The sequence below is a fragment of the Carassius gibelio genome, chromosome B18 (assembly GCF_023724105.1).
Source record: "Carassius gibelio isolate Cgi1373 ecotype wild population from Czech Republic chromosome B18, carGib1.2-hapl.c, whole genome shotgun sequence".
Lineage (NCBI taxonomy): Eukaryota > Metazoa > Chordata > Actinopteri > Cypriniformes > Cyprinidae > Carassius > Carassius gibelio.
This window is the reverse complement of record NC_068413.1, coordinates 23,500,897-23,513,973: the sequence shown is the minus strand read 5'-3', so window position 1 is coordinate 23,513,973 and position 13,077 is coordinate 23,500,897. Positions and strand designations below refer to the sequence as shown.

Below are 13,077 nucleotides of genomic sequence, written 5' to 3'. Positions count from 1 at the left end.
ATATAAATGTTGCTTACATTTTATTACAATATATAAAACATGTGTCTTAAAATAAATATTTTGAGTCTTTATTTATCATTTTTAGCCACTTTTATGTGGATTGCAAAAAAAAAAAAAAAAAACATGAACCATAAAACACTTAATGAAATAGCATTATGGTAAATGTACAAAAATATTGAAATATGTTATATGAAATATCCCTATATGTTTTTTTTTAAAACACCAAAATATTTTATATTTGTTTAATATGCATTTTCAATTTATTATTCAATTGCTTTGCCATATAAAATTGTGTTTGTTTATTTTCCATATGTGTGTTTTTTTTGCTTTCCACTTTAATAAATAAATAAAAAATAAAAAATAAATTACTAATTATTATTATTAATTTAAAATGTTATATATATATATATATATATATATATATATATATATATATATATATATATATATATATATATATATATATATATGTATGTATAAAATAATCAATTAGTGTTAAACTATTTACTGTAAGAATACTTTTATTAAACAGTTAAAAAACACTCTTATTCCACAGAAAGACGCAATATTATAACAACAGTTAAATTTACACTGAATTACATACACATTTAAACACAAATATCCAAAGGACTGACCATTTAAAGCAGTAGATAAATACAAGGTAATAATGACACAGGAGCAGATGTGTTAGTGGTGAATCAGAGAGCGTTTCTGAGGATGAGCTGCACGCTGAGGCTCGACGGCTCCTCCACCGGCTGCTGTGAAAGGTTGTTGGTTTGTGGGATGCTGTCTACAGTACAGCCCTTCACAGGACACACAGAGAAACGAGACAACAGTGTCACAAGAATAGACTTCATCATCACCATAGCAATGTGCTTCCCCACACACGAGCGCGGGCCTGATCCGAACGGCTGAAAGAAACGACTCGGCACCTTGAGAGAGAGAGAGACAGAGAGAGAGGGAAATAAGTTACATTGTTGGTGCTGCCATGGACCAAAAACATATTTTGATTTATTAAATATTGACCTTATTGCCATTTTTTTTTAAATAAAGTAATGAAAAATGAATGGTCTCTGCTTTAAAATTTAATTAAATAACTGTATTATAAAGGATTGTGAAAATTATTTACAGTTTTGAAGGAAATTCAAATTACTGTATACTATAAAATTTTTATTAACTATAGTCCTACTACTGAGTTAGTTAAATAGTAAGAATAATTGTTATAACAATGTTATTTTGATAAAAATAAATAATTTGGTAAAATGAATAAAAAGTAAAGTTTGTAAGGGAGATAAACATAATAAAACAAATTGGTAGATATTCTATAACTACTGAAAATAATGAGGTTAGTGAAATAATGCAAATATTTTTAGTTTAAAAGTCAATGTTCATTGATTGCTGGTCTATATATATATATATATATATATATATATATATATATATATATATATATATATGTATGTATATGCCATTCCAACAGTTTCAGGAAAAAAAAATATTTCTTATTAATTTATTGATAATGATTTTAAATATTTATTTGAGTGATGGCTAATAGTACTGTTAATGTTTATGTTAATGTTTATAATGGCACTGAAGACAGAAATATAAGGCAAAAAACGCCTTTTATATTGAAGACTCACATTTATCTTGAAGTTGTCTAGACTGAACTGATTCGGTTTGGGGAAGAATTCGGATCTGTGCATCCGACCCACGTTCAGTATGATATTTGTTCCTTTCTTCACTTCGTAGCCCTCGATGACATCATCATCGAGCGCCCGGCGCATGGTGAAGTCCACGACCGGATGGAACCGGAGCGACTCATTGATAAAACTCTCCAGAATGTGTAACCTGGACAGATGTGAGTGCTGCAGGCTCCTACCTGCTACAAAACACAATCACAACATGATGTTCAAATAACCGGAGAAACATCTGGATCAAACACACACTGACTACACAATCAAAAATGAATAATTCATCCAAAACTGAAAATTATATTAGTTTATAGTCTCTCAGTGAATGGAACATAATAATGAAAAGATTATTTTTGTGTTCTACAATGACATAAGGATGAAGAAATAATTCCTTTAAAGTACGATGACTGACTCTTGTGTGTTTGCTCATACCTAGGACAGTGTCCATTTCCTGCAGGATCTTTAACTCTACGTCTGGATTCTGTTTGAGCAACAGCAACATGAAGAACAGACTGATAGAGAGAGTGTCTGGAGCCGCGATAATCATCTCCAACACACACTGCCTGACGTTCTCAGCACTCAACTCCCCATGGCTCTAAACACGCACACACAGGTCAGTCATCTGTATACAGTACGTGTTTCAAAAGTGTGTGTGGCATGTCACATTCACCTGAGCAAATATCAGCTCTGCTGTGAAGTTGAGCTGGTCCAGTTTTTCTGCATGTGTCAGCTGAACTCTCTTCTCCTCGATCAGAGCTGCAATGGCATCCTGCAACTCCTGACTGAAACACACACACATCGAGACACCATAAAAATACTTTTATATTTATCACTTTCACATACTATGGTATGCATTTACAGTACATACATCTCCAGTAAACAATATTTCATGAACTCACGTGTCTCTTTTATGCTTCCTGTGAAGCCAGTCTAGTCTGAAGTAAACGTCAGGTTTGATTAGTACTGTCTGCCAGGTGTCAAAATATTTATGAATCTTCTGAAGCAGGTCATGCTCTGCAACACAGCAACAAGAAACCAGCATTTACATGTAACATATAATATGTTTTCAATATATATCAAGATACTAAAATGCAGAATTAACCATGAGATCACAAACAATAGAGAGAACATCTGTGATGCCCTTAAAGACATAGTTCACCCTAAAACAAAGGGACTATTTTAATGATGTCCTTGCTATGTTTCTGGGCCTTGAACATGGTATTTGAATTGCTGCCTGTGCAGGGTCAGAAAGCTCTCGGATTTCATCAAAAATATCTTAATTTGTGTTCCAGAGATGAACAAAGGTCTTACGGGCTTGGAACGACATGAGGGTGAGTTATAAATGACAGAATTTTTGGGTGAAATATCCCTATACATAGCATACAAAAATATACTACATGTTTATAATGTTTATAATTTGTAAGATTTATTAGATCATTTGCGTTAGATAACAAACTATGAAACAGATTATTAAATCTCTTTGTCTGTGTGCTTCTTTTAAGATGATGTACTGTATGTTAGTCTAAGTGTCTCTTAGGACTGACCTTTAAGAGGGACTCCTAGAAACAGTCTGTTGGAAATGTCCACTACAATACACCGCAGTAAGTTAAGGATGTCCACCTGTCCGTGAGCATCTGTCAGGTGAGACAGATCATCCAGGTGTGTGTTTGTGGAAGTGGTGCAAACCTCCAAAGTTCTCTGAAGCCCTGGACCTGTTAGAGCTGACACACACACGCACACACAAATATGCTCAGCACCTCTTACGGCTACATTTTTCTATAAAAAACAAACTTTTTTTTTTTTTTTTTTTCTTTGATAAAATCCCCTGAAATAAGATGATGTAAATAAATTCAAATGCTACTTGTGACACTGAGATATCAAAAGTGATCATGCAATTTATAACAGCCTCTTCACAGTTGATATATTGTTACTTGGGTATTACTGAAAGCCAGCCCACCTTTTGCATAAAAAGTGCGGACTTTCTTCCAGAGTTCCAGATTTGAGTTGAATATGATGCCTTGTTCATGCATCCCAACACACTGCAGACCCAGTTTGCTCCCAAAGCGTGAGGTGTACAGAGATCTCCTCAACACATGATGCACAGCAGACGACCTGTGACACACACAGCATTAGAGTTGAGTTCATTTAGTGTATCATAACATAATAATAACATAATAATAATGATATACAAATCCACATAATTGTAACTAAAGAGTACACTTTCATGCTTGTTTCTTAAATTTAAAATTAAATAAAAAAATTAAAACTAAATTAAATTTAAATTTATGCATTTAGCAGACGCTTTTATTCAAAGCGACTTACAGTGCAGTCAGGCTATCAATTTTTACATATCATGTTTCTTAACACACACACACACACATTATAATACATTAAATCATTATATAGTGTTGACTACCATATTAAAGAATATGCAAAGAACTTGATTGTAATTGTAACAGTAAATGTAGTGTTATTTGATATTACAAATAACAGTAATATATTTAACATGTACAGAATTTCAACATTACAAATATGGAATTCTAAATATATTTAATGACATTAAAGTTGCACTAGAACTGGCATGTACATTGACTTTAGTTAACCATTTTGTTTCTGGCAGTACATTTTAGAAGTTCATGTGTCAAATAGACAATAGAATTAATAAATGACTTACAAATATGCACTCTTAATATAAATTTAAACTAGAATACATTTTTATTATTTGTAAATAACATGCAGTATACCTCCCCCATAAACATTCCATTCAGTAAATAATAATACTTTTTTTAAATTATGTGTAAAGTCTCTTTCACAAGGAATGGTGAGTGTGTGTATGTGTGTGCGTGAGAGAGAGAACTTACCTGCTCAAGATGAGAGTTTCCTCACCGTTGATCCAGACCCGTACAATGTCTCCATATTTACTGTTGTAGTAGTTGCTGGCAGTGCCGATCCCAGACCAAATGAACCGACAGTAAGAGAGAAGAGGACCCAGACCCAGGAAGAAACACGGACCTGAATAAAACACATTACAGCAAACTAGTAATTGACACAATGTGAATGTGACATGCATTAATCAATCTGAATCTATTTTAAACAATATTTACTGAATTATTATACATATACACGAGTTTTAGGACATTAATAATGAATGCATCATGTGTTGGGCTCTTACTTTTAGTAATTCGAATTTAAACTATTTGTTTTCTAAATATGTTGACTGCACAGTACTATCTAACAAAAATGTAGATAGCATAGTCACTAACAAAGGATAAAAAGGCAAAACACTGCACGAAAGGAACTAAAAATATTCTTTCCCACAACCATCGGTTCAAAAAGTGTATCTGTAATGGATTTGATAAAGAAAATGCTGTGCTAAATAATAAAGGACAACACCTCAAATAAACCCTACCGACCTGGCACATGGTCTTTGTTTGTCCGATGGTGTCTGATGGCCAGCAGCAGGCAGAGCAACAGCAGCAGTAGTGTGGCCGTGGCTCCACACACACTGTCTTGTGCACCGTCAGTGCTGTTATGGGCCCCTTGCATCAGAAGGTCCAGAGCAGCCTCACCGAGATGCACCGGCTTCATTCCACAAGGCTGGAGAAGTTCACGTGCCATAAGAATGGATTGAGATTTAAAGCTTCTTCAAGTCTGAAGCAGCAGTACTTTAGACACACACTTTTATATGTGTGTGACTGCACGGGATTGCATCAGGATAAATCAAAAGTCAAAATAAAAGCTCAGTGTAACCTTGTGTGCTCCTCGTGTCCTTCAGTTTCCAAAACATTGTCATGCCGCGCGAACCTTTAGCTGTGCCAAATTCATCCCTGCATCATCTTTTCATTAAGACATCAAAGACTTCATGAGATAAGAGACATCTGTGGCACGATCCCCTCCTGCTCAACAAAGTTCATCAGACTTGGGCATTCTAGAGGTTCTTGACTTAAACCCCTAACCAGTGCAGCTTGTTAAGAAGTAGTATATCTGTAACTTTTCTTAGCGAACTAACTAACAATTTTCCAAAACAAACAAATATGTCATTTTTTATGTTAAATTCTTAAATTTTGAGTAATAAGTTAGAATATTACGACACTACAGGGCAGTCGAATTACAGACATGGGACAGAATCTGTTTATTAAGTGACATTTGGAAATATTTACACAAGCTGTATAATGCCGCTCAGAGGTGGCATAATTGCATTTACACTGCAATTAAAATAGCATGAATTATATCAAAATATATTTGAATATCGAAATATGAAATATTAAGTAATACTTTAAATATGAAATTAAAACTGCTAGTAGGTAATGACAGGTCACTGTGAGTAAGCTGATTCATTCGTTCAATTGATTTGTTCAAAATGGCTGATTCTTTCAGAACAAATCAAGTGACTTTATAAATATATGTTTCTATAAACAACGGACCACCTAATTCATTCAAAAAGTGCTGATTCATTCTGGAATGCCGATGTGTGAAACAGGGTTAAAAAGGTTCTGCTACATTTTGTTTGTAACTCTTTTTGTTAGCAAAATACTGAAAAAAAAAAAAAAAATCTATATATATATATAAATTATATATATATTACATTTTATATATATATATATATATATATATATATATATATATATATATATATATATATATAAAATGTATGACAGTAAATCTTAACTTAAACATAGCCTATTTATTTGACAATTTATTTGTCTATTCATTCTCTTAATTCTTCGTTTGTTTATTATATATCTCTGGAGATGTGGTATTTCAAAACCAGACAGCCTGACCTAAAACCGTATGGATGTCCTACCTACCCAGAAGCTGTGTCAAATCCATTATTAATTATTATTAAATTAATTTCTTTCATTATCAATTTTCTTCATGTTTTTATTTTTTCGTGTTCAGTCTTAATACATCAATATTTTATATTTTATGGTTTTCACCATTCAATTTAAAACAAAAACAAATTGTTACAATGAACACAAAAGTCATTTTGTGTCTAATCAGATTCAGAGACATTGTGAATTCACTGAACGCCCACTTTCATCGCTAAAGAATTTATGGAAATAAGCTGACATCTTTGAGTGCGGTCAGAGCAGATGCATTCAGCATTCTGGCATTTTCTTTGTAAAGGGAGGATCCTTCATAGTTCATGTGTCCACATTCGTTCTCTGACATTGAACATCACATTACAAATACATAATAATGTAACATTGACCCATTGCTGTATTAACTATATCTTCACCATCTAACTTTGAATCTTATTTATGATGTAGAAGAATTAAATGGAATTTTATGAATTTTATGGCAGCAGCTTAATGGTTAAACCTCTGAGTACTTAACAAGATGTTGCTGGATTAAGACCCATAGGGGTTATTTGAACCACTGCAACACTTAACTTCAGGTTATTCCATGGAGACTGAAGCTGTAATATTACTGTATGTACCAATTAACTTATGGAGAAATAAAATGTAAGTGGCCTTCACCCATGCAAAACAGGCAACGATGCGTGGCTGCTAAGGTGATTTTAGCATGTATTGTATGTTTAAGTGCTTGCTAGAGTGTTCTGAGTAAACTAATTCTGAGTAAAATATACTCAATCTCACGTTTCTATGATATGTGACTTGTGTTATCACCTATAACTTACTAACAACATATTTCTGCTCATTTAATTAATCATTTATGACTGACATTTATTCATTTCATTGACTCGTGTCATATATTGAGTTATGTGACTACATGGAGGTGTAAGGGTGAATTTTCTTGGTTGCCCAAATTTCAGGGTGGTCTTAATAAAGACATTGTGTTTCTCATAAAGGAGTCAACCTTTTGAACATGCAGCAACATCACACATATTTGGGGCTGGAATGTCTTTCTCGGAAAGAAACAAGTAATCTTTAATTCATTGGAGAACAAAGTGTCCCTCTTGCACATTGAAAGACACGTCACTTAAATATGTCGTCACTTCAATACAGCCTTTGTGGTCCTTGAGTTTCGCAATTCGTCAAATAAGTTGTTTGTCCCCTGTAGCAAAACTGTGGGCAGGAAGCCACAAGGAAGAGAATTGTGAGTACTGTCAACCATACATTTATAGATCATTTACATTTATGTTTTATTGCTGGTGCTTTCTTTCAAAGACATCTAGGAAAAGTGTTTTATTGGGTTTTACTGCATTTGTCATAAATATTAATTGCAAAACTCAATAAGTACAGTTTTATTTTTCATGATTATGTCTTTTTTATTGTCCATTCACTGAATTATTTCAGCAGTCCATCACCAACACCTCCATCCTGGGGAAAGTGCGCATTGATCTCTGTGATGGTTGTGTGTTCAGCTCAGTGAAAGCAGTATTAGCCGTGCGGCTGTTGAGAGTGGATGTTTGTTTCGGCTTTCTCATGAGGAGTGCCAAATCACACAGGGAGAGAAGCCAAACCACTTCCCTTTACTGAATACAATCCAATGTCCACTCAACTGACCTCTCTGAGGTCTGAGGGCCTGTTTTATAAAAAACTTATAGCAAGTATCTTGTTGTTTTTTTTTTTTTTTTTTTTTTGACTGCTTAATAATTAATGTGTTACCCCTTTGAAATATTCATATAAATGAGATTTCTTTTAATGCCTGCTTGTGTAGGCTATTCTATTGCAAGTAAATTTTGGTATTCCACAAGGTTCCGTTTTAGGCACTTTGTAATTAATTTTGTGAATACTTGCTTTAGGTGATATTACTAGGTGATATTACTAGGAAAACTGGCATTAGTTTTTATTATTATACAGATGACATACAGCTTTATATCTTGTAATGGAAACAGGTCAATTTAGCTTAAAGGGAATCATTTAAGATTTTAAAGGGAATTTGAACAGAATCACTGTTTCACGGCTGGTCACTGAGACGCCCTGTGATTCAGTGAACGAGCCGTTTAACATCAAATCTGCGCTGGATACTAATATCCAAACTATAGTGAAACACTATCAATTAGCACAGTAACAAGATCGGCAGTTTAAGACATTAACTTGTAAGCACAAAACACAAGATACTTCTCTTTTCAATATGAATAAGGCTTTATTAGATAAATCTAAGACATATAAACTAATCTAACACATAAACACACGCACTCACACATTCACACAAGTTGCAGGAAGATATAAAGTTAGGGAAAGATGAGTTTAAGAGAATGGAAATATGGAATCCCAAGTTTAAAGCAATACGTTAAATTGCATAGACATGAACAACCATCAATCACGTAATTAGCCCTCGCATTGAGTTCCTCAGTGAGGTTAAAATTATATTAGATACACCAGCAAAGGTCACAGCCTGGAGGTAAAGTTACTTGCGTTTCCTGTGAAAGACTCCCGGTGAAAGGGCTATCCCGAGGTCGTTGATTGGCTGGAAGTTCAGTCGCTGAAGTGACGTCTTGGGGAGCCCGTGCTTGGGCGTTGGCTGAAGCTGGAGTGTGGCTGGTTGGAGTTGAAACGTGCAGACGAGGTCGACGTTACAAAACTTAACTCAGAACACGAAACTCTCAAACGGAAAAGAAAAGTACTAAAGTTTGACGAGACAAGGTTGTGTTCCTTCTCATCGTGGCTAAGTAGCAGCAGGCTTGCAGGCCGAAGCACGCTGGAACCGCGCTCAAAGAACAGTGATGATTAAACAGCATGGCTAGAAGCTAAAAGCTAAAGCTAGGTAGCAAAGCTACAAGCTAAAAGCTAAGAGCAGGCTAAAATGACTAATAGCAGCAGCATAGCTAGAGACTAAAAGCAGACTAAAAGCTAATTAGCAAAGCTACAAGCTAAAAGCAGGCATGACTAATAGCAGAGACTAAAAAGCCGACTAAAAGCAAGATTTCATGGTGTCCTAGGTATTTAAGAGGGGGAAGGGAAGTCTTGGCCTAATGGTTAGAGGGTTGGACTCCCAATCGAAGGGTTGTGGGTTCTAGTCTCGGGCCGGATGGAATTGTGGGTGGGGGGAGTGCATGTACAGTTCTTTCTCCACCTTCAATACCACGACTTAGGTGCCCTTGAGCAAGGCATTGTAAGAATTACAGAAACTTCAGACACTTTGATCTTCTGAGATATACTAAGGACACACAGTGCATTAACATACAGACATCTGTTCTCACATCTCACTGAGAGAAAATGCAGGAAGCGCTTCTCTCACATATGCAACAGTTCCTATTCATTCCATTCCTTCCCTTCACATAGCTCACTCAGAATGGTCAATAGTAGAATATAATGGTATATATTAATGCAAGTGATATTTACAGTCATGTTTGGTGTCATTTGAATTGTCTCAGTGCAACTGGTACAATGGTGTCTGTCTTACAAAAGTAGATTAAAAGATAATTCATTTCCTAAGAATTAAGAGATATTCTGTATATCTGTAATGGGAGGGAGTGCCCCTTCCTAGGGTCCTCCGTGTAAATTACCTTCTGTTCCCATTGAGGTGTAAACTACCCTGGTCTGGGACCTGACCTAATGCAAATTCCAATTGTTAGTTTCTGTCTTCATCTCGGGGGATGTTTGTGTTGGTCTGAGGTATTTAAACGATTGCAGCAAAAGGATCAGGGCCTTCTGTAGCTGGAATGAGCCCATAGCATGAAGTGTGTCCACACACTTCATACTATGTATTTTTCTAAGAGTCAGGTATGCATCTTTTACTATTAGATTCATCTTTGAGAATTTGGTGTCTAGTATTGATTTGATATCTATGAATTGGCTATGTGATTGGCATAATCCTTACCTGACTGATAATAAATTGTTACATTTGACTTACTCTGACTGACTCTGAAACTATTTTCTCAAGGAGATTAAGTGAAGGCTATGTTTCCGCAAATCTGCGTCCAGGGTTAAGTGCATACTAAAACTAGATGGAGCATGGGGCGCATCAGGTGAGGTTTTAGATTTCTGGCTAAACCGCTTGACTTTAGTTAAGTTGTACTCAGTTGCATTAACTATGGGGGGCTAGTAACAGTACTGGTCATAACCGCTGGTTATTGTCTCAGCTTTAATTAAGTTGTACGAAGTTATATGACTGTCGGGGGGGGGCTAGACAGATAGTGCTAGCAGAACCGCTGATTATTGTTCTGAGCTTTAACTAAGTTGTACATGGGTAGCTGAGGGGGATTAAATGGATTAGACATAAACCTCTGACTACTGTTGAGACTGGTGAGTTTGTGATCGTGGGGCACACGTAGAAGAACGGCCGTCGTGGGGCACCCTGAGCAACATAGATTCCTAATGAACGAGTAAAATAAAGTAAAGAGTTAAATTAGAATAATCAAATCTCAGAAGAATAACAATAATAATTAGAGACCAACAAACAACCAATTTGCCTTTCAACCTAAATTCGAGGTCATACTAAAATGGAGTCAGATTAGATAAGAAAATGGAGTCAGATTAAATAATAAAATGGAGTCAGATTTGAGCTTAACCTAAAATGAATAACTCTACGCGCTGAAAGACAGAACACGCAGGAAACCTTCATCCAGCACCGGATACATTCCTTGGGCCGAGTGTCTGGACCTTACAGCATCGAACCCCCAACTGCTCCCCGGGCGCCGCAGCATAAATGGCTGCTCACAGTGTGTGTGTGTTCACTGCTCTGTGTGTGTGCATTTCGGATGGGTTAAATGCAGAGCACAAATTCTGAGTATGGGTCACCATACTTGGCTGAATGTCACTTCACTTTTTTTCACTAAAGTGGCCTGTTGGCCACACCTCAAATGTTGTCTTGACCAATCAGATATTGTCTCAGCTCGGGGGTATCATAAATCATTTGTTTATCTTACCAAGCCTGTGGTCCGAATTTTCCTGACTTGCAGGGTCTAATTTTGGACATGATTCCTATTACCAGGTTATGATATATTTTACAAATAAATGATTGTCAGGACAATATCAAGCAAGAAAATTCAATCACACACATACCAGACATGACTATGTATCCTTCAGCTATCCCATAGTTATTAAAAAAAACATACACAATAAGTGATTATAACATGATAGTCAAATGTGTGGGTTACACATAAATGAATATGGGGTGAAGCGATGGACTGATTCATTTATAAGTCTTTTTGCGTTCATTCTGGTCCATATACATGTACAAAAAGCAGTTTCTTTGCCATTCTCTTGACAAATACTTCTGTGGAGACAAAATCCCTTCCCCCTTAGGAATTTCAGTCTGGTTCTGCTAGGTGGGGGGAAGTCAATGGAAGTGTTTAACTCATGGGTTTCCATGTGATGTCCAGCGTTGCATTTCAATTACGAACAACAAATTTGACACCAAATTTCTCTTCTTCTAATTGAAATTGTAAATAATTGTTCTAGTGGTGTTAATGTTGAAAGCTTTTGTGTGAACAAGTTGGTTGGTCATCTTGCTTGGTTCTTGTGGCACTAGAACTGATTTATGACTTCCTGAGGAATTCGGCTCGTGTTTCAACGCACAGCTTTGATAGACTCTTTAATTTTTCTGGTTCGACTCATTTCTGTTACAATCTACTTTTCAACATAGTGAATTACATACTATCTTCTAATGAATTCCAATTAAATGGGAATACAATTTTTTTTAAGTATTTTTTTTTTTTTACTATCTTTCAAAAAGTTGGACAGCCTACAATCTGACTTGATGGTACCACTGTTGACATCAGCAGAACATTTCCGAAAAATGGAACCATCTAGATTTGCATGTCATAAGATAACACAACTTTATTACTCTAAAGGAACATTCTCTTTATTCATGATGCTGAAAAGTTAGTTCCCATTTAATGACCTGATAATTAAGATGTACTATTGGCTGGTTGTCTATCAACTCTTCAATGTTTGTCAGGGGACAGGAGTTGGGGACCTTGACTGCCTCATAAATTTGAGCTTTAAACCAGTTTAAAAATAAAGTTATTCTAGCCAGATTTCTCTACCAGTATGTAGCTGTTCTAACTAGTGTTGGAACATTAGGCTACTTTTAACAAGCTTGTTACAATATTCTATATCTCCCAATATAATTAAATGATTATGTAACATTATTGCTTTTTATGTACTGTAAAGTAAAATGTGTTATTTTGTAATTGTAAGTTCTGATGCATTATTTAATTTACTTTGAACAAAAACTAAATTGGTTTTAATAGTTCTAATTATGTAACGTGTTAGCTCCAATGCTGATACTAATTACCTCAAATATAGTAAAACCTCTTTAAAGGGTTTGAGCTAATTCAATGGAAAGTTGACAATCAAATAATTATTATCCTATCCTAATCATTAAAACTATTAATTTACCAAAGAACCTGGCTGAAAAAAAAAAAAAGTCGATTCCAATTATTCTTACAAGCCAGACTTCTGGCAACTAGCACCTTGTTTGCCAGTGAAGAACTACTTAAAGAAATGACAAAAAACTTGACTGAACTCAT

The 13,077-nt window shown here is 35.3% G+C and overlaps 1 protein-coding gene and 1 long non-coding RNA gene across 2 annotated transcripts; one reads left to right on the top strand and one right to left on the bottom strand.

The window, feature by feature from the left end:
- Positions 1-503: 503 nt before the first annotated feature.
- LOC127977536 (ovarian aromatase) lies at positions 504-5,568 on the bottom strand. Its single transcript, XM_052582458.1, has 9 exons — positions 5,105-5,568; positions 4,553-4,703; positions 3,649-3,803; positions 3,236-3,412; positions 2,591-2,705; positions 2,362-2,473; positions 2,124-2,286; positions 1,641-1,882; positions 504-932 (listed from the first exon to the last, which is right to left on the bottom strand). Exons 1-9 carry the CDS (start codon positions 5,307-5,309, stop codon positions 699-701), a joined length of 1,554 nt encoding a protein of 517 aa, XP_052438418.1. The 5' UTR covers positions 5,310-5,568; the 3' UTR covers positions 504-698.
- LOC127977543 (uncharacterized) lies at positions 1,761-3,081 on the top strand. The gene is made up of 3 exons (XR_008158254.1): positions 1,761-1,858; positions 2,128-2,304; positions 2,984-3,081. It is a non-coding gene; the product is annotated as an uncharacterized LOC127977543 (long non-coding RNA).
- Positions 5,569-13,077: the final 7,509 nt, after the last annotated feature.

Excerpts from the sequence above, each read along its gene's own strand:
- LOC127977536 (XM_052582458.1), bottom strand. The coding sequence starts at position 5,309 with ATGGCACGTGAACTTCTCCAGCCTTGTGGAATGAAGCCGGTGCATCTC. Across the intron at positions 2,706-3,235 it reads TCTAGGAGTCCCTCTTAAAG|AGCATGACCTGCTTCAGAAG; the intron begins GTCAGTCCTAAG and ends GCTGTGTTGCAG. Across the intron at positions 933-1,640 it reads TAGACAACTTCAAGATAAAT|GTGCCGAGTCGTTTCTTTCA; the intron begins GTGAGTCTTCAA and ends CTCTCTCTCAAG.